General features: G+C 36.8%; 2 protein-coding genes across 4 annotated transcripts in view; one reads left to right on the forward strand and one right to left on the reverse strand.

The window, feature by feature from the left end:
- The window catches only part of LOC121421648, a 36733-nt gene extending 18033 nt beyond the window's left edge, over nt 1-18700 (forward strand). Inside the window, exons 16-32 of the mRNA XM_041616416.1 lie at nt 209-337; nt 1530-1652; nt 2570-2692; nt 3380-3493; nt 4557-4709; nt 5201-5323; nt 6310-6453; nt 7377-7485; nt 7882-8016; nt 8769-8840; nt 9204-9275; nt 13066-13146; nt 14017-14224; nt 14460-15105; nt 15531-15722; nt 16303-16601; nt 17169-18700. Coding sequence (XP_041472350.1) covers nt 209-337; nt 1530-1652; nt 2570-2692; nt 3380-3493; nt 4557-4709; nt 5201-5323; nt 6310-6453; nt 7377-7485; nt 7882-8016; nt 8769-8840; nt 9204-9275; nt 13066-13146; nt 14017-14224; nt 14460-15105; nt 15531-15722; nt 16303-16601; nt 17169-17384 — 2939 coding nt within the window. The 3' untranslated portion in view covers nt 17385-18700. The remainder of the gene's footprint in view (nt 1-208; nt 338-1529; nt 1653-2569; nt 2693-3379; nt 3494-4556; nt 4710-5200; nt 5324-6309; nt 6454-7376; nt 7486-7881; nt 8017-8768; nt 8841-9203; nt 9276-13065; nt 13147-14016; nt 14225-14459; nt 15106-15530; nt 15723-16302; nt 16602-17168) is intronic.
- Nucleotides 18701-24924: 6224 nt separating this feature from the next.
- LOC121421610 (arylsulfatase I-like) overlaps nt 24925-26599 on the reverse strand; it is a 17237-nt gene continuing 15562 nt past the window's right edge. For all 3 annotated transcript variants that reach the window (XM_041616369.1, XM_041616370.1, XM_041616367.1), the window contains exon 11: nt 24925-26422. In XM_041616369.1, coding sequence (XP_041472303.1) covers nt 26187-26422 — 236 coding nt within the window. In that variant the 3' untranslated portion in view covers nt 24925-26186. The remainder of the gene's footprint in view (nt 26423-26599) is intronic.

A 26599-nucleotide genomic window follows, 5' to 3' on the forward strand; every position in this document is an offset into this window, starting at 1 on the left:
CTGGATTATGGAGCTATTTGTTCATGCTCTATACAGAAAATATGGCATAAAAATGCTAGAATGCAAATATTGAAAATTGATGACGTCATACTTCCGTTCGGTACTCTAGTACCAAAACATAAAAACACGAACAATACAGCACTGATCTTTGTTAACGCCATCTACGTCAGCTGATTCAAGCATGTTACCCTATTGTTATTTTCTATAGATGAAGATACAACTTGTCCACCATCACTTTATATGTGCACAGATGGGGAGTACTTTATCCAACGAATTTTCGTTTGCGATGGCATCGACCACTGCTATGACGGGTCGGATGAATTGGATTGTAAAGCACGTAAGGTCCCAAATTCGATGTCTGCAAAGTTGTCGACAAACGTAATATCATTATGATCTAGCGACTGAATGGTAGCCTATACAGTGTAGAAACTAATAACCATACAGAAGGCCTATATTTTCTTCTATTCACTATCATATAAATATGCTTTATGAGATGCCGTTTCAGCATTCATTTCAGCAGCCAGTGCCAATGAATATTTTAGCAGAAGTATGACATGATATAAATGCTGAGGATCATCATTGTCATTACTTTCCATTTAGGGGCCGCGGAACCGGGGGGTGGGTTTCAGCCCCCTACTTTTTTTCCAAAACCGTGTACAAAAACGAAAAAGGACCATACTATTGTGATTTTTAACATGGTCAGCCCCCCCCCCCCCCCCCCCCACTTTGAAAACCGTTCCGCGGCCCTGGACATTAGGAATGAAACATGCATTTTCGGGGCATGATTTGAAACCGAAAACAAGTTTTGTAAGACTATGCTAAAAATGCAATAATTTTAATGATAATAATAATAACAGTAATCATTATCTTGATTATTTTTTTATTATTATTACTATTATTATTATCGTTATATTGTTATATTTGTCATTATGATAATATTATTGAAGGACGCAATATTCAGATGTTTCAAAGCGCGGACTAGGCTGACAAATTAATAAAATAGATATGGGTTTGCAATCTGTTCCAGAAGGCGGGGGCATTTATTTCAATTACACAATCACCTTAATGGGGGGGGGCATTTCATCAACATTTTTGTCCGACCAGATCTGACAACTTTTCTGAATTTTGATTGGCTGAGAAGCACTTTTACTATGGTAACTCTCGGCTAAATTGGGACTTGTCGGATAAAACGTTACGAACGACTTTACGCACGACTGGAACATGTTCTTAGGTCATAACTCAATTACATAGTGATATCACATAGCGCAAGAAAGGATCACCAGTCGTGCGTAAAGTCATTCGTATCTTACGAACAGCTTTATGAAACACCCACCGGGACAACACTTCGTCTTAAGATTCGGACCGGACGAAAAACTGCAAATATGTTACTTGTCTCAAGTCCACTTCTGTTTTGATTCACCAAAGGCTACTTTATTATGAAGGGCTTTGACAAAATATTTTCTTTGTTATAGAATGCGTCTGAGAAATGATTGCTAGAATTCCCTAATAACAGTCTATTTTCTTCGCAGATAATGATGATGATGAATGTCCGAAAGATTTCTTCAGGTGCACAGAAGGAGAGTGTATATCGACTTCGTTCCTGTGTGATAACATAAATCATTGTGAAGACAACTCGGATGAACTGGGATGCCGTAAGATTGATAAGTTCATTATTTTTTTTATACCAAAGTTATTCTTAAAAACATTTTCAAAACTTACTCTGGTCTTGTCTACGCTGGAAAACTGGCAGATTTTTTTTACTGCAATAGTAATAGTAAAAATACTATGCATTAGCATTGTAAAAAATAGCATTTTTATAATTGATGTAATTATCATTATCACCATATAGTCACTTTACAATTATACTACCGCTACTAATGCAACAAATGGCTGCAGTTCATACTGTGCTTCGGTTGTTCTATTACTGTTACTGATATCAGATTATTAGTACAAACATACATAATTACACACACCCACACAATCACCAAAATAACCCCACAAACACACACACATATAGTGGTTAAAGCACCGGTGTTCAAAGCTGGGGGCCCAGATTCCATTCCCGGCAGAGACATTTTTTCGGCATCACCAATTTTTTTCAAAGGGCAGATAGCTCTGAGGAACCTTGATTTAAGCTTTACCTACCATTGTTTTCTTCATTCATTCCTTTCACATCACACACACACACACTCACATGTATATATAATTACATGCATACGTATATGCTTGTAATGATGATGATTTTTCTTTGCATTATTTATTGTTAATAGATTAGATATGGTCATTTCATTAATTTCATTTGAAATAGAATTGTCTCATCATATTTTTTAAATATATTTTTATCAACTAGCGAACCTTTGATGAAGGCCCAATGACGATGTGTTGATTTATCCTTCTTTGATATTGTATGAATGAATAGAGTTTAGAATTAAAGCAGTTCAATAAAGATAAGATTATTTTTACGTAGGGTCAATGATTAGAAAATAATTAATTCTTTATAGCCAAATAATAAATGTTCAGGATACCACACTACAAGTAAAGAATAAACATTGTTTTTTTTTCAATGTAGACTACGCGCCATGCCGTGAGGATGAAGTACCTTGTGCGTTTGATCCTTATATATGTATCGCGAGCACCAAAATGTGTGATCTGATAAAGGACTGCCCTGATGGAACAGATGAGACTGACTGTGGTAAGTGACCTAGAATCCCTGGGCAAATGATCGAAATGTGTGTATCGCGATCACAAAAATAGCAGAAGACTGCCCTGGGGGAACAAATGAGATTGACTGAGGTAATAAGTGACCTGGGTCTCGTAACACAACGTTTAGAGATGAACATCAAATATGAAAGAACACTATTGATTGGTTCCTGGGTACAGTAACACAAAGGTTAGCGATAAATCGCTTGATTTTAACGATTGATTGTGCATTGTAGTCAATGCAATCAATCGTAGAAAAATGTTTACGATCATTGCTAAGCTTTGTGTTACGGAGCCCTGGTCAGAATTTTGAATTGAATACACGTGTGAAGGCTTTTTTCGTCAGTCATTTAGCAATTTGTTGATTGTTAATCCTTTATTAATCTTTGCGTTACGGAGGTCAGGATTCCCGTTTAAAACGATACAAAGGCGTGATATAATACCCCCCCTAAAAAAAACCTTTAGAGCTTGAGCCCGAATGATAATCGTGTTTCTAAATGTCAGTGACCGATCACAGCGAGCGAACAAAACAATCATACATTATCAGTTTGTAAATAAGTTTTGCCATTTAAATAAGTGTATGAGGTTCATAGTGCCTAGCAAATAAATCTACCTCCTTTCTCTCTTTATCCCCCCCCCCCCTCACTCCTCCGGGCCCCCTCTCTCTCTCTCTCCTTAGACGAGGAGTCTTCTTTATTCCCATGTTACTCAGGGAGAATGTTACCAAATAGCGCCCTCTGTGATGGGACGGTTGATTGCATTGGAAGCTCATACGAAGATGAATTAAAATGCGGTAAGTTCTTCAATTAAGCCCCCCCCAAAAAAAAAAAAAATATGGAGATGATTCTAAGCCGCTTTAGTAAATACTCATACACTGCAAAAACTCCGGTGTTGATTTAACATCTGCCCGGAATCTATACACAGCAAAAACTGTGGTGTTACCCGATGTACATAGATGACCACACCAGTTATTTTACACCGGTGTAGATAGGTGTTTATACAACACCAATTTGTATTAGATTCCGTCCTGGTGTTAAATCAACACCGAAGTTTTTGCAGTGTGTGGTTGAAACTACCTAGCATTTATACATCAGTAAAACGAAAATAAGAATAATAAGCATGATCATGGGGACATTACCTGGTGGGTTCTTCATAAAGCTGTTCATAAGTTAAGAGCGACTATAAGAATTACTAGAGAACCTATCTTACGCACTAAATAATCACCAATTAACATTCAATGGTGAATACCATTTCCCTCAAGAAAGAATCACTGGTCATTGTTAAAGTCACTCTTAACTTACGAGCATCTTTATGAAACGGCCCCCTTAATAAAATGGAGAATATTCAAAGAAAAATTTATGTGCACAAATTTGACAAAATAGTAATTTATTCAGATTAAATTCGTCAGAATAAATGTATGGCTGGATTTACAAAATTCATGTTTTCATGATAAATCGAATTTCCTGTGATCTTTACAGAAGTCGAAAAAGATAAAATCAACAGTAGTTGGTTCAACACTCTAAGAATTCGAATGTTATATCAACATTTGAAAGGTTGGAGGAGTGACAACCTTTTCCGAATGTTACATCCAACCTTGTATAAAACTGAATCCAACATTTTAAGTGTGGGATAGAACCATTTAAAGTTAGGAAATGTTGTCACTCGTCCAACCTTTCAAATGTTAAGTTATCATTTCTTGTTTTTAGAGTGAAGAAGTAAATGAAATGAATTTTTGAAACATATTTTGTCATAACATTTGATGACAGGCTATGGATAAAATTTCATGGACATTTCGGAATGTTGATTCGTAAGCTGTCAGCGTATACGTTTTCATGTTACCAGTTCTTTCATTTCAGATTACAACGAGCCAAATTATACTTGCGATCCGGAAACAGAACTTCAATGCGACAATGGAAAGTGCGTTGACCTGAGCACGAAATGTCTATATGACGTGGACAGGTTGGGGTTCATCATTGGATGCCGTGATGTGTCCCATCTTCGCGATTGTTGTAAGTACTAGACTCCATGATATTTCACTACACTACAACTACAACACAGTTGGATATTTTGTAATATTGCCTGACACTACTATACGTTTCGTATCTTCCTGTAATATATTTGTCAGTTTGTAGATAGATAGATAGATAGATAGATAGATAGAAAGATAGATAGATAGATAGATAGATGGATGGATGGATGGATAAATGTAGATGCTTTCATAAATTGATTTATTTTCCATCCAAAAATGTGAACAAACATTTCAAAGTGAAATATTTACTGAATTCTCTTTAAACCATGAGAGTAAAATTCAGATAATATTCAGTAATGAAGGACTCAAATCAAAACTACCAATTTAACAAGAACGAATTGGACTAAGATAGGAAAAAGGTAACAAGCCCAGTTTGCGGTTGATTAAAAGCAATGTAGTACGTCCAACATAAAAAATAACTAATCATATTGACAAGCCCTTTTAATCCTATTCTTGTATTTTTCATATCAGCGGACTTTGTTTGCCCTCCATATACCTTCGGATGTCCGCTATCGTATTGCATTCCATTGCGCATGCGCTGTAATGGAATCAAAGATTGCCCTAACGGCCAGGACGAGTTGGAATGTGATCAAGGTTTGTATTGGCCTGGTAAAGTAAGCTACCCTATACACATTTACACAAGGAACGGATTTTGCACACGGCACAAACAAATCTGTCACGTGCATAGGCAGCGGAAGCGGGGGGGGGGGACGGGGGGCCGTGTCCCCCCTAAATTTGAGATAGGGGGACGGTCCCCTCCTAAATTTGTTTTTGATAACCTTTTTTTTTTTTTTTTTTTTTTTGCTTGTCAATTTTTTTTTCCAACGTCCCCCTAAAGCCACGTGGACCCCCCCTTGAAACGTGTGTTGTCCCCCCCAATGTTTTTTTTTTTGCTTGTCTAAAAATTTTTGGGGCGCTTGTCCAATTTTTCACCTGTGTCCATCCCAAAATTTCAGGTGGACACCTCCTAAATTTTTTGGCTTCCGACGCCAATTGTCACGGAATCAAGTGATCCAGCAGTCCAATTAACTGTGGTTTAACCCGACAGAGTGACTTTTTTTCAAATTCTCGGCTGAAAAGTTCAAATAGTCAACATACATATTCTACCAATATGGATTGATTAGGTATAATGATGATGTTGACTGCAAAGACGGCTCTGTTGATAGCAATGGTGATCATGATAGACTTGATGATAACATTCATAATAACTAGGACAGTAATGATAAAAAATAGTAATAGTTGCGTTACTTCTATGTCTATTATTACTTCGCTTACTACTACTTATACTTACTGCTGTTGTTATTCCCAGATAAATGCTATTATTTCTACTGATAAATCAATAGCAATATTTAAAATCATTATCAAGATGAGGCCATCATGCGAAAATAAATATAGTATTGAAGATGTGTAATATCATGTTTTATCCAAAATGAACCAGACATTATTTTGTTTATATACTTTTATTAAGGCAATATGGTGGAACATATTATGACGAGAAATAACATTACCATTGGAGAGATGTGATATGCCAAAATCCAGGATTTTCTTAACGCTAATTTGTTTATCTTCTTTTATCCCAGATCAATACAAATGTCCGAATTCGAGCTATGCTTGTCAGCAGCTATCCGGAGACGTGATTGAAGGCCAGAGAATATGCCTTGCCCCTGATCAGATATGTGATGGTCAGACGCAGTGCCCCCAAGGAGATGACGAATTGTACTGTGGTCAGTTGATGTAGATCGATAAGTCTATACTTGAGTGGGAGCATGGGACATTAAAAAAATCCGAAGTTGAAATATATATACTTAAATGGAAAGAATAGAAGAAGGATGACAGTAACAATCTGACCGGTGTGTTGGCTCAATTGGTAGAGCGTCCGTCTCAAAACCGGGAGGTCGGGGGTTCAAACCCCGGCCGCGTCAGACCAAAAGACGTTAAAAGCTGGGAGTTGCTGCTACCCTGTTTGGCGTTCAACGATTAAATGGATAGAGCCTAGTCGATCTGGCGCTGCACAGTGGCTGCCGGGCCCACGATCAGTTTGGCAAAGCAAATTCTCGGAGTATTTCATTTCATGTCTATTTCGAACAATAAATTATGGATTTTCATTTTTTTTTCATTTTCATTTAAATAGTTACTATAAAAGCAAGTCTTGCAGGACTGTCAACTACCATGACAACAGTGGAACTTCTGCTTCCTGACTGGCTCTTGCAATTATCGAGAGCTAGTGTTCCAGCAGAATTAACCACTACTTTTGTATTTTATTATATGGTATCTGAAACACTTGGATTATTTATGGAACTCGGGGAGGGGGGTAATAATTATAGCAGGGCCCGCTGAGAGAACAGTTATCAGAACTGAAGTGGCTACCCTGGGTAAATGTACTGTTATTATTATTATTATTGATGTTATTATCATCATGATTCTCTACATGTAAATTATATAACAAATGATGAAGCTGACTCATTCCATCATCATCGCATTTATTTGGACATAATTGCATCGGATCGGTCATTGTAGTTAGAATTACATGCGAACTTCAAAACCCTTGTAACATTTCGGTTTAATGTTCATTGTTTTCCTGTTTAGGTTCACCTTTCTTTAGACTGGATTTCATTATAGATATGTTTCATCGTGTTTTGTTTCATAGATTTTACCTGCCCAATCAATTGTACATGTTTCGGTTTATCAGTCACGTGTGAAAGACCCTCGTGGAAAAGCCAAAACCCACCAGTCCTTCACAGAGATGTACGCATACTGTAAGTATCCCTTTTACATTTTGAAAACTATTCTTACTACTAAATTACTTTGATCCCTGTCCCTTGGATTGGTCGCCCCCTTTATTATTCCTTGACGTCTTCTTTTCTATCAATTGCTTATCTAAATAAGCATTATTTAATATATTTAATTATTCATTTGCTATCCTATACATACTAGTGTTTATCTTTTTTATGCACGTTTATGTTATAGGTAAGGCCTTCATATCCTTTCGCATTTATCATATCCTTTTTCTTTATCCCCACCAAATTGAAGTAGCAAAAAAGAACCCTTTATAAGCAAAACTGCTATAACTTAAAAATTAAATTATGCTGACAATTATTTTGACGAATATGCATATGTAAGAATATCATGTATAAAATAACTTTTTCGCACAGACGCATTTCTGACGTACCACTTGTTCTGGAACCTACTGATGAGGGCACTCTTTACCAAAATGACAATCGAACAGAGTCGAACGAAGACGAGCCTATCTCTATATCGCTGACTAACCTGCCTTATCTTGCTGAATTGTATGTATGACTATGGGGTGAAACCGATGGTGCTAGAGGGGACAACAGATTGCCCCTCTCCCTCCTCTTATAGATTTTGATGATAAAGATGACAAGAGGTGTGGACAAGATCTAAAAATGAGCAGTAAATGAGAACAAAAAGGAAGGGAAGAAAAAAGCAAGACCATATACTTCACGATACAATGTTTGGTCATGTAACTATACAGTAACCAATATTTTTTTCATTCCAAATGAAACTCAATTTTATGTCATCCCGACATAAACACACCTACACACACATTTGCAACATTACTGATCGAAACATATCGTATTTGAATACTTGAGCATAGTTCCGCTAGACAAGTCATGAAATATCTAGACAATAATTGGATTATCACAGACCGTAATAAAGTTATCAATATTTCGATGTGATTGTTTTGTCATCCACTTCTTGTTGTTAGATGCTGATGAAAGCTATGAAATATAACCTAATGATCTCATATTGATTTGAGATGACGGTCGTATATCTAGTTTCTTCATTTTCATACCTCACAATTATTGTATCTGTAAAAAATTTCTGTGTCACTCATGCTTTCGAAGAATTTTATAGACTTTTCAAATATATTTTTCAATTACCATATTTCTACAAAAAACACATTCTCAGTCGTCAAGATGCTATAATGTTCTTTACATAGTAGGTATCTCTGTAACAGGACTATTTTCATTCGGAAAGCCCATTGTCGAAATATCAATATCATCATATTCATTTACAGGGAGCTGACATCTACTGGAATCAAACGTCTTACTCCGGGAATTTTCCTAAACAATACCAATCTTTATAAGATGTAAGTATGATATTTCATTATAATCTTACTTCTGTTCTTTCCCAAGTGCCTACCACTCCCCCCCCCCCTCCATTTCCAGGCTGTTAATGCTGGCGATTGCACCCGATAGAATATTTAAAACGAGGTGTTCTTTTTTGTGTGTGTATATGAACCAAAATTTATTTTGATACGAAGATCCATTTACATAATTTATATTAATTCTTTTTAATTAAGCCTACCTTTGACGACTAGGATTAATCCATCCATATTGATGTTCTAACGATGTGAACTGAAATTAATATTAAAAAAAGTAACGCTTATATATTGTTGGTGCATTGATCTTTTTAAAAATCAATTTTGATATATTTCGTTCATTCTCCACAGGAATCTCTCGGGGAATGAGTTAGATGATATTGTGGCTGGGGCTCTGTTTCCTCTGAAAAGTTTGAGAAATTTGTAAGTAATGCAGACGACTTATACACACACCCTCAAACACACACACACATGCATATATATATATATGTACGTATCAGTGTTGTAGTCAAGGCTCAAACCTCCAAGGCTAAGGCCAAGGCCAAGGCTTTAATACCCAAGGCCAAGGCTTCAATACCCAAGGCTGAGGCCAAGGCATGGATACCCAAGGCCAAGGCCAAGGCCAAGGCCAAGGCATTTCAATTGTTCAATATATGGAACAATAAGACAACAATGCTTAGGCGGCAGACATGACACACAGGACCAAATGTAGGTGTGAGCAAGCGAATTGAGCGGGCAAAATTTTTGACCCTAGTACATTTAAAACGAAAATAATTACATGATAGATCATGTAGATGTAGACATAAAATTAAAATAAATATATAGTTACCTTTGTACATTTAATTATTTTTCTAGGCTATTCACATTGCAATAATTATTATTACCGAGGTGATCTGATCTTGGCATGCCCATTCTCAACATATGTCTTTATTTTCCTCTCCCTGGGACAGGGGATCGAGGCAGAATGTATTTTTTTTTTTGGGGGGGGGGGTCAAAGCCAAAAATGCACTTACAGTATATGTCAAAATGAGAATTTTGGTGCAAACAGATATTTTCAAAATGAGATTTTCGACTGTGTTAATAAGTTGTGTGTTTTGTGGAAATTAAGTTCAGCAAAGCCTTTTTAAAGTAATTTTTAATTGATAAGACAGATATTTTGATTTAGGCTTTAATTTTCCGCTATAGAAAGCATAGCGACCAAGGAAAAAAGAAAAAAGAAATAAATTTTGAAGTTGTAAAACTCGATTTTTTTTTCAATTATGGTGCTAATTACTGTTAAAAGGGCATCGTTGCGAGATAGATGTAATAAGAAATGAAATTTAAATATTCCGAGCTGTTTTTGTAATCACGAAAAGGGTGTGCATCTTACTAAACAAATTAACGCGAGCGCAAAACACGAGCTGAGATTTTTACTGACCAGAAAAGGAAGCTGTTCTGGACTGCATTTAGTGACTCATAAATAGGATATTAGGATACATAAGTCACCAATCAAATAATGCGAGCGCAAAGCGCGAGCTCAAAAATTTGTGATATTCCGACCTGAAAACTGGACATTCTAAGCATTTTTTGTGTAAATGGAATGCGTTTTTATGCGAGCACAATCCAAAATTTGTTGATTTTGGAACCTAAAATTTTGCTCTGTATTCCATGCTTGGCCCCTCAAAATTTTTGGCTCATCATGCCATTGATGCCATAGCCCATTTGGAAATGACAAAATTGAAGTTTGTGTTCAAGTTTACTGAATCTTTTCAGAATATCTTAAGACTTAAAACATTCTTGTTTGTCAAAGAAAATAATACAAGAAAAACCCTAATGGAATAGAAATCAATCTTGTTATCATTCTTTAGAGTGAGCTATTTTCAAAGAATAAAAATTGTTGTAAAAATTGCAGTCAGATCTGCCAGAATTATTCCTGTCATAAAATCACTCTTATCAGTGGCGTACCGTGGGTCACGGCATGGAGGGGGGGGGGGCACCAGCAAAAATTTGGAGTCACCTAGTGAGCGTGCGAAGCGCGCCCAGTTGCCAGGTATAGGCTACTGACCTAATAGAGATATTTTAAGGACAGTGCCAATAAACGGATATGTATCTCACTATTCAAATAATGCGAGCGCGAAGCGTGAGCTTAAAATTTTTGATATTCAGCCCTAAAAAGGGACATTACAATCAATCTTTTCTAATAATGATACGTACCTGTCTCGCTAAATAATGCGAGCGCGAAGCGCGAGCTGGAATTTTTGTAAATATTGACCCCAAACAGGAAGATTTTAAGGACTATATTTTAGGAATCTATTAAGATTATACACATATCACCATAGTCATCTAATGGGAGTTCCAATAAGCGCTTGCTGATTTTGTTAGAATTACATATAAACATGCACATAAAGCACTTGTAATCATGATTAACATACCCATGTCACTAATTCAATCTTGCGAGCGCGAAGCGCGAGCTGAAAATTTAGGAAATTCAGACATGAAGAGGGGCATCATTTTAAGGCTTGTTTGTAGGAATTCAAGAAGACCTTACGTAGTTCACTAACCAAATGATGCGAGCGCGAAGCGCGAGCTGAAAATTTTTTATATTCAGATCAGAAAACAGAAAAAAGGACATTTAACGGACTCATTCTAGGAATTGATGGGGAGCAGACATATTTCACCAATCCACTACTGCGAACGTAAGCACGGACAGGAAATGTTTTATATTAAGACCTTAAAATGGGACGTCACTTAAAGTATTCATGAAAAAGAAGCATACTATTGTACATGTAAAACAATAACTCGAAGTGCGAGGAAATATATTTGGTAGTTTGGTGTATATTGACTTGAAAACGGGAGGTTTTAGTATAACAGGATTATCTCGGTAAACAGACAATGCGAGCACCAGGAACAATGAAGACATATGCCCTGAGCAAATAATGTTTCATAAAGTTATGAAAAATATGTTTCTTATTTAATGTAACATAACATAATTATAACATTATAATGAACAATAATGTCTTCTTTCCCACTACGTTTCTTTTCCTTTCTCCCTCTTTTTCTCCTTTCCCCCTTTTTTTTAGTCAGCCGATTGGGGTGGGGGGGGGGGCACGTGCCCTCCCTGTAGTTACGCCACTGACTATAATCCTAATCATAATTATTATCATTATTATTGATATTGTCATCCTTATTAGTCATGATTACAACATATAACCAATAAATAATATTAATATTCATCACTTCTCTTTGTTACATAATTATGTGATGATAATTGCAATTGATGGCACTGCTAAGTACACTTACTGCTGCTACTGCTGAATGGTAGTATTTAGTGTCACTAGATATACAGAACAATTGAAACACTTATAATTACTTATATAAAACAAATGACAGTACAAAATACAAAATGCCTTGAAAAAGCCTTGAAAATGCCTTGAAAATGCCTTGAAATTTCAAGGCTCAAAATCCTCAAGGCCAAGGCCAAGGCCCTCTCAAGGCCAAGGCTTGAATGTTCAAGGCCAAGGCTTTGAAAAAATAGGCCTTAAGGCGCATTAAGGCCAAGGCCGAGCATCAAGGCACTACAACACTGGTATGTATATAAGGGTGTGTGTGTGTATGCTTATATTGCCCGAGTTCTCTACCATGCATTATGTGTGGGAATGGGATAGGTGATAACACACGGTGATGGCACTTAATGATACAGTTTTGGTCCCCTACTATTTATTGCAGGTCAAATATTTTGATAAAAAGTAACCAGACTAATTCTAGTGGTAACTATATTTAAAAACGTAATATATAATTGATGTTTATATTTGTAGGTATATTTTATTTATTCGTATATTATACAATTAAAGAGATTTTGCTTCGGATTGATCCAAAGACAAACATGTTACACACTTTGCCAATATCTTGGTATTTCCTGATCTCTGCTTATACAACAATGTGTTGAAGGTTAGTTTCATTAAACATCTCTTTCCAAGAGACAAAGAGAAGTATTTACATACACAAACGGAGTCTAGATATGGGAAGAATAGAAAAATACAAAGTATAATGAATTTTAACATTGATTGGTGCGTTATAATTGCCTCCAAAACAGAAGAAATATTATAAAGCCCAGAATTCCGTAGGACCTTGGTTTAAAATTCCAGTTTAAACTAGGGTTAAACCTAGGTTTGATTTTCAAAATATCCTTTGTAATTATCATGAAACGAGTCCCCTTCTTCTTTCTATTTTACAGAGACATCACCCATACCTCAGTGGATGCTGGACCTAAAAACAAAGATCTCTTCATGGGAGTTAACAATACACTGACAGAATTGTGAGTAGGAAATGGTATTTATTAACAATCTAAAGCTCATGCTATTGGGTTGGCAATGAATTGTGTGTCTGGTAAAGCATTTCGATGAAAATAGGAGTCCATTGTAGAATAGATGTAGTAGAAATAGAATTAGTAGAAGTATAATAATAGTAGTAGTAATAGTAGTGGTGGTAGTAGTAGTAGTAGTAGTAGTAGTAACAATAGTAGTTGTTGTTCTTGTTGTTGTTGTAGTAGAAGTATAGTAGTAGTAGTTGCAATAGAAATAGCAGAAGCAGCAGTAGTAGTAGTGGCTGAATAAGTTGTAGCAGCGTTAGTACTAGTTTGGCGGTAATATATAGCAATACATTAGTATTACTGGTAGAAGTACTAAATGTCGTATCAGTAGTAGGAGCAAGAAATTGATCCACATTGTGCTGCACTCAACCCAGGTGAGACACTGTGGTAGGCTCCATGTTTGGACTTTGTTCCTTGAAATGCTTGTGCGCTGTAACAGTTTTTTCCGGGTTAGATCGAGCCACAGAAATAGTATCAAAAGTCTGTTTGGAAGCGCACCAAGACGTCACATGGTAGTGATATGCGCTGAAAGGCTGAAGATGTGATAAACTTTTAGCTTTCTGATACTCTAGAGAGCCAAGAGGAATGCAATGGCAGCCTCTGCCTCTGTGCCAAACCAACCTCCTACATCTGCGCAAAGTGCTCCATAGACCGACAGTTCGGAGTAGGACGTGCAGCCGTTCAAGTCCTGACATCCACCCATTCATAGAATGTGTGTGCTCAACTAACTTCTTTCTCTTGTTCATCAATTATATGCAATTCTTTAAATGTATATACACTTTTCGAATTGGTTTTGTTTTCATCGCTTTGTTACAGGCACGTTGATAATTTTGTATTCTGCTGCTTACTCGATTCAAACGTCCATTGCCACACAGAGAAAGACCGCTTTTCCTCGTGTGATAACCTACTCAACAATGAACTGCTTCGCATCCTGATGTGGGTGTTGGGTATCAGTGCTCTGATAGGAAACACCTTCGTGGTCTCCTATCGCATCCTCCAACGCAAGCGAGTGGAGAATAGCCAGGTAGGTCTGGAATAAGTCCAAAATTTCCTGTCTGTATATGTTTGTATCGAGAATATAAATACTGTCGAGTGAAAAGTGGTCCATGAAGGATATGACTCCATATACTGATTTTATGTGATGTGCTTGCATATCAAGTCAAACTGCATGCATTACTGCTCCTCAAGTAACGTCAATGTCACTACAATCAGTTCAATAGTTTTACCAGGGGAGCTTTCATTTTTCTTGTTTCAATCAGGTCCAGTCCCACTTGATTTCAAATCTGGCGGTTTCCGACCTGATGATGGGAGTCTACATGATGATCATTGCCGCCACAGACGAGACTTACCGTGGACAGTACTACCTACACTCTGAGTCGTGGAGAAGCAGTGTCCTCTGCAAGACCGCAGGGTTCTTATCGATGCTCTCCAGCGAGGTCTCTGTTTTCCTTGTCATGATCATTAGCTTGGATCGGCTCTTCTGCGTCGTCTTTCCCTTCAGGCAGAGGCTTCACCTAACACCACAGAAGGCGCTGGTCCTCATCGTCGCGACCTGGATCTTTTCGTTCCTACTCAGTCTAGTTCCACTCCTGGTGCCAGACTATGCTGGGCATTTCTACGGGCAGTCCAGCGTCTGCCTTGCCATTCCCCTCACACCGGAAACAGAACCTGGATGGGAGTACTCTGTCTTTATCTTCTTGGGAATTAATTTCTTCAGCTTCATGGTGACGCTCATCTGCTATGTCGTCATTTTCGCTGAGGTGTACATGTCGTCCGCACGAATGGCCGGTCGGAAGCAGCAAACATCACATAGCAGACGGCTGAACGGTCAGATCAAATTAGCGTCCAAGATGGCGCTTATTGTAGGCACAGATTTCTGCTGTTGGATGCCTGTTATTATCATGGGTAAATAGTAATATTAATTGATAGAGTAATACAATACAATCCAATGCCACATATCATTTCGAGTTTTAGTGGCTTCTGTATCCATAATGAAGAAAGAATGTATTTTCTCCTTTAGTTAGAAAAGTTAGTGTAATCAGAAAGCTATCCCTCCTGTTTATAGAGACCACACTTCATCTTCACGCAAGGCGGTTAACCTTACATTATTGAGCCCGTTTCTTAAGATTTAGAAATTGGGTAACTTTGCCATTACGTTAACCACAATTATACGAGGGCATAATGGAAACTACCATTTGGTGAAAGCTTTTGAGCAGCCATTCATAAGGAAAGTGTCCATAGTTGCTATACAAATGGCAGAGTTACCATAGTTGTAATAGTCTATAAAATGGGCCCCTAAACATTATTGTTTTCCATTATCTTACTCGTAGGAATTCTCGCGAAAACCGGTGCTGCCGAAATTCCTGCCGACATGTATGCCTGGTCAGCTGTAGTTCTTCTCCCCATCAACTCCGCTATTAACCCTTACCTCTACACTCTTTCAAGCCTTCAGCAGCGCAGGAAACAGAGACTAAGAACCAAGGCATTGGCAACGAATATGAGCATGCAAGATGTCAATACGAGTAACTATGAATGATGATTGGTATTGTTCACAGGAAAAACTGTAGTGTTATGTTCGCAATCTAAGGTGTTATCTTGGTCCTCTCGGGACGCAAAGTTTTTTTTCGTCGGAAGGCAACAGTCGTCACATTGGTAGTAACTGTGGAAGAAAAGTTTATTGTTGATAGTTGAAACTCATTTGAAGATACCAAATAAATATGCCCTATATGTTTTTTTTTCCAAGTTTTTGCCTGCAATTATCAAGGTGAATTATTTATGTGTTATCATTAGATTTAGAAAATAAAATGTGAAATAACGACGTCAAAGGCAGTTTAGGCAAATCTAGTGGACGATAATGAGTTCTCATTAAGATAAATAAAATTTGTATGTTGTGCGAACTCTATGCAAAGTTCAACGTTAGGTTTGGTAAATGAAATCCCACAACACACTTAGAATCAAACACGGTATTAGAGGATATTTTATTTGTTAAATGAGCTTACATTTTTTGTGCAATACAGCTTTCAGGAACTTTTACGACCATTACTGATTTGTAACTTCTTAATGTAATCACTAATGAAAAGCAATTGTCTATTATCCATTCAGAAACTGAGATCTCCATTGATGATAATTTGGACAACAGCATTTCGGAAGAACCTTGTCAAGTAAAAATCAACCCTCTGTATGCCAGCCTGGCCAAACACTGCATACTGACTCCTTTCACCCACCTCGGTAGAACCACCCATATCCAGACCTTGACAGAGTACATCAATCAACGTGGGACGATGCCTTCCATGGTGGACAGCGCCCTCATACGACGGGATATCTCCAAGGCATTGTCATACCTGAAGTCCAAGGGGGTGGTGGACATGGAGCCAGGAGAAGAAAAGATTGCAGTGCAGCTGGTAAGTTAAGATTTTATTTCTCCATTATGAAGCGTTGGACACGGTGTAACTGTTAAAACTTTTGCTATCTAACACAATGTGAGGAACAAAGAACTCTGAGAAATGGAGATTACCTTGCAGGAGGCAGAACTAGACGTCTTTTGAGACAAAAGACTCTGACTCTTGCCATACCGATTTCTAGGCATCTCAGGTCTCGTCCTGTTCCTTTTATGGGCCTATAACCATTCTTCTATCACTATTTGAGGAGTCTACATTCTGGTCATGGTTCTGTTGTCTTATGGCATTTAGGGTTGCCTATAGCTCAGACTTCTCAATGTATTCCTTGACAGATAATCTAAAGAATGAAAACCGAATGCGAAATATGACAATTCAAATTCTCCACAAAACGATGTGCACAACATGGCAAAATACACATAGTAAATAATAGTGTGACGGTATGAAGTATAGCCATCCCGATCCATGATAGAATTGCCAAACTATTTTTTCTAATGATGATGTATTTTTCTTTCATGCTTTGGAAATGGAATTTCATCTCTTGGCTGACCATCTTTTCTTGTCAATATGCAGAGCTCTGGAGGTGACGTCCGCCAGGCCTTCTTTGTTGTCTACAACGCCAAGGACGTGCAGCGGTTGCTGCAACCAGGCAGTAAATCCTCGAACCTCAACAACCACCTGTCTGATCAGAGAGAGTATGTGAAGACCATGTTGGAGGACCTGCGGGAGAAGGACGAGAATCTTAAACCCAAGGATGACAATCTTAAAGCATCCAAAGTTGGATATTAGCCCTATGGTGTCAATGAGTCATGTACTTCTGTCTTAATCAGAGTTCATTTTAATCCGATCAGTCACAACTATGGAAAGCCAACGCTGCCAACAACTAATATACAGATTTTCATTCAAAGTGTTCAAACTAAATCTTAACTATGATATAAAGTCGTATTGATTGTAAAGAAGCGAAACATTGAGCAACAATTTGCTGAAAGGAAGGTGATAGTAGATTGCAATGGTAAATTTTTATTTCAGTTAGTTATGATGTAGAGGATCAACCCATTTTCTCTGAAGGTTTGTATACCATCCAGTGGTGACACCATACGTAGACCATTCCATGATTTGCAAGTATAGTGAGAAAAAAAGAAATGATTATAAAAGAGGAAAAAAACAGATGGAGGAAGAATGGAGAGTATAGGCCCTATAAAAACGAGCGGTCTGTGTTGTTTTGATCTGTGGTATCTTTTTTTTTCCAATTATTTTTCAACACTGAAAGCATTATCTTTTATTGATGAAGATTCATCTTTATTACTTGACACTTAATGGCTGAAGATTTTTACACAATGTATTAAATACATTAGTTGTTGTTGCACTCAATAAAACTTTTACTAGATCATTTGTTACGAGTACCGAGTTTTTCAATGATGAAAAGGTCCTTCCGCCTAGGACATAGAGTATTTTCTAAACTGTTCTTGCTTCTCTTCAAGCCACTTAAAAAGCATAAAGCGGTAATTTATATGTTAATGGAACTTACGAGGGATTATGTTTTGATATTTTCGTGGCTAATCGCCCTTGACCAATGTGAAAATCATTTGCCTGGCGCTAGGAAAAGATACAAATGTGTCTTTTTTTAAACAAATATCTTACTGAATTCGCTTGCATACTTTCACCCATTCCATTGGTACTAGCGCCACGCTTTGTTACAGCATATATTTATGTAAATTGCACTTTTGTGGTTGGTTCAAATCTGTAACGCTATAGTTATACAGGTGAATCCGATCCCATTTCGACACACATTTTATCGAACGGTATATACATGGGTCGGTTTGGGGTAAGTTTCGTTGTCGTGACTATTGATTTACATTTCATTTTTACGTTACGTGTGTTGGCAAAGGCCCCAAAAGTAATCTGATGAATAATATTTTTGTTATCAGGGCATATTATTTTGTCGCAGTGAATCTGTTTTTTCTTGTTTAGCTTATTCCATTATTGTGCATTTCTTTCAGAAAAGTAATGGACAGAAATTATTTCTTTTGCCTAGCCAATGGTATAGACCAAGTCTTTCAGAATTTCACCTTGCTTTAAATGTGCTGTATTTCTATTACGATGAATAAACTCACTATATAATGAGATAAATGTGTATGAATCTGCAGTTTTTTTGTTTTTTTTTCCATTTTACAATTTTGATTTTATGTGTCTTTCGTTTTTATTGAAGTCTACACATTTCCTTATTTGAACACTCTTTATGTTATGACAAAAAGCAATTTACCGTGTGAGTAAAAAACAAATTGACACCTTACAGATCCACAATTTAAGAAAGAAATATGTCATCAACACATGATCATTATATATGGCTTGAAAGAGTATCTTCTCTCAATTAATTTCATACCATATTTACGTGGTATGTCTTTCACACTTATATAATCAGTATATTCTTTGCGTGGATGTAAAGTTTGATTTGCGCCAAGGTATGACTGCAATGAATGAATCCAGATGCCAGTGATGTCATAATCCTACATGCATGACATGAGTTGGTAAACGTATATTTGAAAATCCTTTTTACTCAAAAGAGTTCATTAAACAATTATAATGTAAATTATTTTAAATGTGTTTTGTAATGGACTTTAATACAACCCCTGTAAGATTATGACATCATTGACACCTGATTTCATTTATAGCAGTCCTGTCTGTCTTTGGCGCAAATTAAAATTTACATCACTGGAAAGAATACATCCTGCATGGTCATCCAAGTGTTAGCACATACCACATAAGTATGGTATCAAATTATTTGGAAGGAAACACTCTTTCAGGTCATATATAATAACTATGTGTTCATGACACATTTTCCCCCTTAATTTGGGATTTGTGAGGTGTCAATTTTTTTTACTCACACGGTAGATCCACAAGCATGCATAACCCCCTTGCAATTAAATATGAAACAAAGATAATACTGAAAACAAAAAAAATTGAAAGTGAAATAATACATTTCATATATTAAGTTATTTTTACAAAACATACTAACATTCTGGTATGTCAATAAGAATGACGATATGTCATAGACTCACTATTTTTCCTTGTATTATCTGTAAATTCTTTTGAGAATCTTTTTCTTTTACTTTATTGTATGGAAACGTACTTACTCAAATTTTCAGTGTTCTAAAACAATGAAAAATGTATTGATAACTGGTTTAAACCACGTGTATAAGATAATCACTGCTGCAACTTATTTAGTTACAATGGAGACATATTATCCTTCGATCACATGCATTAACATTCAAAGTAATTACAAGTTTTTTAATTACAACAACAAAAAGTTGGCTCTGGTGAAGGGGAGGGGGGGGCTTGGCTTTGATGCAAGGACTTTTCTGAATCTTTACTTAAAGGACAAGTTCACCCCAACAAAAAATTGATTTGAATAAAAAGAGAAAAATCCAACGAGCATAACACTGAAAATTCCATCATAATCGGATGTAAAATATGAAAGTTATGACATTATAAATTTTCGCTGAATTTCACGATAGTTATATGCACATAATTATGGTCGGTATAAATGAGACTTGTTGACATCACTTACTCACTTTTTCTTTTGTATTTTATTTGATGAAATATGAAAAATTCTAATTTTTCCTCATTGTCCTTTGAAACAAAGTTTTATTTCTCCCTGAACACGTGGAATTAACATTGTTTAACATTACATGGTTCAGTCAAGTTGTCAAATCTGTAACAAGTGGAATGCCTCTGGCCGTCTCACCTGCATCACACGATTCAACACAGCAGCAGTGCTGACTTTGAAAACTACTATAACTCGCACAAGATGTTCAGTGATACTTGGTTACTCTTATTTCCACCTTTTATGAACTAGACCAATACACTTTACAGAGATAGGATGGTAATTCAACAAATACCCCCAATGTGGCCAAAGTACATTGACCTCACATGACCTTTGATCTTGATCATGTGACCTGAAACTTGCACAGGATATTCAATGATTCTTGATTACTCTGATGTCCAAGTTTCAAAAGTCAGATCAATAAACTTGCGAAGTTATGATGGTAATTCAACAGATACCCCCATTATGGCCAAAGTTCATTGACCTTTGATCTTGGTCATGTGACCTAAAATGTGCACAGGATGTTCAGTGATACTTGATTACTCTTATGTCCACGTTTTATGAACTAGACCAACATGCTTTTAAAGTTATGATGGTAATTCAACAAATGCCCCCAAATCGGCCAAAGTTCATTGACCCTAAATGACCTTTGACCTTGATCATGTGACCTGAAACTTGCACAGGATGTTCAGTGATACTTGATTACTATTATGTCCAAGTTTCATGAATCAGATCCAAAAACTTTTAAAGTTTTGAATGTAATTCAACAGATACCCCCAAATCGGCCAAAGTTCATTGACCCTAAATGACCTTTGACCTTGGTCATGTGACGTGAAACTCATGCGGGATGTTTGGTGATACTTGATTGACCTTATGTCCAAGTTTAATGAACTAGGTCTATATATTTTTTAAGTTATGATGACATTTCAAAAACTTAACCTGAGGTTAAGATTTTGATGTTGATTCCCCCAACATGGTCTAAGTTCATTGACCCTAAATGACCTTTGACCTTGGTCATGTGACATGAAACTCTATTAGGATGTTCAGTAATACTTGATTAATCTTATGGCCAAGTTTCATGAATTAGGTCCATATACTTTCTAAGTTATGTCATTTCAAAAACTTAACCTCAGGTTAAGATTTGATGTTGACGCCGCCGCCGCCGTCGGAAAAGCGGCGCCTATAGTCTCACTCTGCTATGCAGGAGAGACAAAAATTGAAATATTGTATAATTCAAGTAAAAAACAAAAGAAATAGTGAGCGAGGGACATAATCGATTCTCTCATTTGCATGTGACTAAATTGTGCATAACTATTGTGTGAAAAATTCGCAAACCTTTAAAATGTCATAATTTCTTATTTTACGTCTGATTTGATGCAGTTTTCAGCATGTTTGTCTGAATTTTCTCTGTTGATACAAATCAACATTTTTCTGAGTTGGACTTGACCTTTAACCCACCTTCCCCGGAGGGGCCACTTACATTGACGAGTGGATACCATGCGCGACCAAAAAAACACGTAAAAAGGATGTCTTTTTCACGATAGGGCACGTTACGTACGTAACGTGATAAGGGTGTCAAAAACACAAAAATAATGAAAAAAGGGTATCTATTTCGCTAGGAAAATTACCTGTTTAGGGTCGAATTTGCGGGGATGATAAAACAAAATTCAAATGTTTTATAAAGGATGTCCTTTTTGCCCCAACACTTCGTGTTTAGAGTCCGATTTGCGCGAGGTGTAGAAGATGGGGTCGTACTAAACCAAATAAGGTAAAGCCGACGACCGAAGGACCCGTAACAATAAAACATTCCTGTACTTGTTTAGGGGTTCATTTCAGGGAATATTTGCCAAGAGTATATCGTTTTGTTTCCAATACTTGTTAAGGGTAGGGTTTCACACGCCAATACTTGTTAAGGGGTGCATTTTCAGAATATGGAAATTACGTGTTTAGGGTGCTTTTCGAGACCCCATGGTCGCGCATGGTATCCACTTGTGAATGGAAGTGGCCCCCCCCCCCGGGCCACCTTCCCTTCTTTTCCCCAGGAAAGGTGTGTGTGCTTCCCCCTGCCCCACCATCTTCAATTTTTTCTGCTCACTTTTGTTCGAAGACCAAAAGCTTCATTCTTGGTACATTGGTTGTTTTCACTCGCCCCCCCCCCTCTCACTCACTCGTGCACACCTCACACTCATCCACACACACGCACCCAAGTATAAAGGCCGGTCTGTTTTCATTTCGTCCAATTGCCAACTCCGTCTACTATCATTTGGTCTACCATCACTTCGTCCACTATCCACATGGACTAATTGCAAATTTGTCCACTCACCATTTCGTCTAATAACCAGTTGGTCCAATAGCCATTTAGTCCATATACCATTTGGTCTAATTGAAGTATTAATTGTGCAAAATGAATGAAAACGAAATGGATATTAAACCAAATGGTGATTAGAAGTGATTACTCCAAATGATTATTGGACCAACGGAATGTTAATGGATGGAATGGCATTAGACTAAATGAAGGTAGACCATGAAGTGAGAGGACGAGTTGGAAGTTAGACGAATTGGCAATTTACCTGTAGGCCTACTGTGGACAATGTAATTCATGGCCAACTAAAAAAAATAGTTTAAAGGAAATTTTATAGAGTAAAATTCACCAAGTATTATACTGAAAAAAGAAATTCATGAAATCTGATAATAAAGTTATTGAATTTTAAAGTTTAGCAATATCTTGTGAAAAAAGCTATAAGCAATGTCATCATGAATATTCATTAGGTGGGCTGATAATGTCATGTCCCTACTTCATGTTATGACATGAAATCATAATTTTTTCCTGTTATCATACATGTAGGTATGTGTGATGTGTATTCTTTGTCATAAGTTACAGTCATGATTAGCGAATGCATTAAATCAGTTGTCAATCCAATATTTTTAATTCTTGGAGGACAAAATTTGAATAACTTTATATAGTAAAGTACAAAAGAAAAGTGGGGATATCACATAATCAATTTGCTCATTCAATATTCATGAAGACATGCATAGATTTGTTTGAACAAAATCGTGAAAATCTTTATTGGATTTTCAATGTTTTGTTTGATTTTCTTTCTTTGTTCAAATCATTTTATTTTCAACCTGGCATGTCCCCTTTAACACTTGGGGTTATGGTCACCTAAATGATTTTTACAGTGTAAGATTTAAACACCACTAAACATCAATGAAGGAAATGTAGATCGTTCTTACAAAGTACAAAGAACTATTTAATGTAGAAAAATATGTTCCATCACCACTAAACATATCGTGACAAAAGATTCAAGATGAAAGACTCGAAATCAACTGATTTTAGAGGATCCAAAACATACTACTTTGGGCAAAAGTGGCTCCATATTAGTTTTGTATCACAATAGTTTGTAAAATACAATACACAAATAAACAAAAATGAGATTTTTTGCCGAATTTGATATGATAGTTTGTAGATAATGCCACGGGTAACACGCATGCCAATTTTCGTTGCAATCGCGCGATCGACGGTCAAGATCATAAGGGGGAGGGCTGAATCAGCCCCCCCCGTCTTCTTAGGCGTCGAAATAGCCCATTCTATTTAGGGTTAATTTTCTTTGCACCAACACAAGAAATATGCTTTATCTAAAAAAAAGAAATATGCTTTAAAATAAGAAATATACTTTTAGAAAAGAAATGCCAAAAAAAATGCTTTAATTTAATTTAAACAAGTGGAATGCCTCTGGCCGTCTCACCTGCATCACGCGATTCAACATAGCAGCAGTGCTGACTTTGAAAACTACTATAACTCACACAAGATGTTCAGTGATACTTGCTTACTCTTATTTCCACGTTTTATGAACTAGACCAATACACTTACAGAAATAGGATGGTAATTCAACAAATACCCCCAATGCAGCCAAAGTTCATTGATCTCACATGACCTTTGACCTTGATCATGTGACCTGAAACTTGCACAGGATATTCAGTGATACTTGATTACTCTTATGTCCAAGTTTCAAAAGTCAGATCAATAAACTTGCAAAGTTATGATGGTAATTCAACAGATACCCCCATTATGGTCAAAGTTCATTGACCTTGGTCATGTGACCTTAAATGCGCACAGGATGTTCAGTGATACTTGATTACTCTTATGTCCAAGTTTTATGAACTAGACCAACATACTTTCAAAGTTATGATGGTAATTCAACAAATACCCCCAATTCGGCCAAAGTTCATTGACCCTAAATGACCTTTGACCTTGATCATGTGACCTAAAACTCATGCAGGATGTTTGGTGATACTTGATTAACCTTATGTCCAAGTTTAATGAACTAGGACCATATATTTTCTAAGTTATGATGACATTTCAAAAACTTAACCTCAGGTTAAGATTTTGATGTTGATTCCCCCAACATGGTCTAAGTTCATTGACCCTAAATGACCTTTGACCTTGGTCATGTGACATGAAACTCTAAAAGGATGTTCAGAAATACTTGATTAACCTTATGGCCAAGTTTCATGAACTTGGTCCATATACTTTCTAAGTTATGATCCATCTCAAAAACTTAACCTCAGGTTAAGATTTGATGTTGACGCCGCCGTCGGAAAAGCGGCGCCTATAATCTCACTCTGCTATGCAGGTGAGACAAAAAACTCGGAATTGAGTCTTGCACTCAGTGATAGACTTGTGACTCCATGTCTACCAGCTTGCAATATTTTTCTAATGCATTATCCAATTTGCTTAACCCTAATTTAACCGGGCTATTTCAGACCAGGTTGTAATGGGGGCAGGGGTCAATCTGACCACACTTCAGATCTCGACCGCTGATCGCGCAATGGTCGCAAAAATTGCATGAATTGGAATTGGTGAATTTGTTTTTTATGATGAACTATGTCAGGAACCCAATTGCAATCATAATCAGCTAAAAATAAATCCATTTAAACCAGCAAAAGTAAAAATAATCATACAAATATATTTTGAGGAAAATACTATTTGAATTGACTTTGCAAATGAAATCGTGTCTTGGAGCAAATTTTGAGTCTGACAGGCATTGGAACAGTGATTTCCATTTCAAAAAATCGCCTTTTCAGAAAATCTTTAATTCCGTTTCAGCATGTCTGAAGAAGGAATTTCTGTATCCCCATTGACTTTCTGTACATGAAAAAGTGACAATTCCGTTTACATAGGAAATAAATACGCAATGAGTAGTGATGTCAAAATGCTCGCACTGGTCAAACTTTGTATCTGCCACTTTACTGACATTGCTTTTAAATCTATTGTATATCGAAGAGATACATATACTACTACAAAAAATATTTATAGAAGCATAATTAACATGAATACATCCTCACCTTTCACATTATTAGCATTATTTTATGTTTGAATGAGATTTTATTGATAATTTGGGGACTTTTTGGACAGCTCACGACTTCCACCTATCCACCATTTTTAATATGAGGAGTATCGCGATCGTGATGTTATGTCCGAATGTAGAAGGCAGACACACGGCCGTGTTCCTGACTTTATTCTACATTCATTGAGAAATGTTAGGTCGCGCTCAGATAGCTTGCGCTTGTGAATGTTTTCGATACGATTGAGTAATGGAAATGAGTGCAGTCATGTGTGGATGACTGCAGCGAAGTGAGATCGTGTTTTGTGGCCAGTTTATATTCATATTTCGTTGAGGATTTGGGAGTAATTTCTGTTCAAAAATATACATTTTCTGTGATTTTCAATTTTTAAAAATTCCGTCCTTTTTCTATAATTATGGAAAATTACTGTCCCTACAAAAGATGTCTCAAAAGATGCAAGAGAGCAGCGCGGTAAAAAAAATTATGTGGTGTCGAGGGGGGTCAATTTGACCCCCCCCCCGGTACGCTAAGGGTTAAATAAACTGAATATATCCCAAATTAGTAATATAAGATCATAATGCACTAAATTTCATTCCAGCTGGCAAATTATTGAAGTCTCAAAAGCCCCATCTCTCCCACTACTAATCTATGCCTTTAATAACCACTTTTTGACTTCTGGCGTTAGTACTGTACGGACCCGGGCGTAAAATATTATAATTCAGTCCTTGGTCGGGTGTTGAGTCCGTATCGTTTCTCCACGGAACCCAGCAGTTGTCGTGGTATTTGGGGTTGCTCAGTGGATCCGGTTTCTTGTTCCTAATAGGGACCATCGTTTCACGGTACTCTTCAATCCTCATCATCAGTATATCAACAATATCTGTGAAAAAAAAAATAAATAAAAAGTATAAGTAGGCCTATATATTTAAATCACTAAAACATTGACAATGCAGGAATCCAATAGGACCAAAGAAATCAGGGGCCCGTCTTACAAAGAGTTGCGATTGATCCGATCAATCACAACTATGGATAGCCAGCAACGTCAACATCTAAAATT

Source organism: Lytechinus variegatus, chromosome 9 (assembly GCF_018143015.1).
Source record: "Lytechinus variegatus isolate NC3 chromosome 9, Lvar_3.0, whole genome shotgun sequence".
Classification (NCBI taxonomy): Eukaryota; Metazoa; Echinodermata; class Echinoidea; order Temnopleuroida; family Toxopneustidae; genus Lytechinus; species Lytechinus variegatus.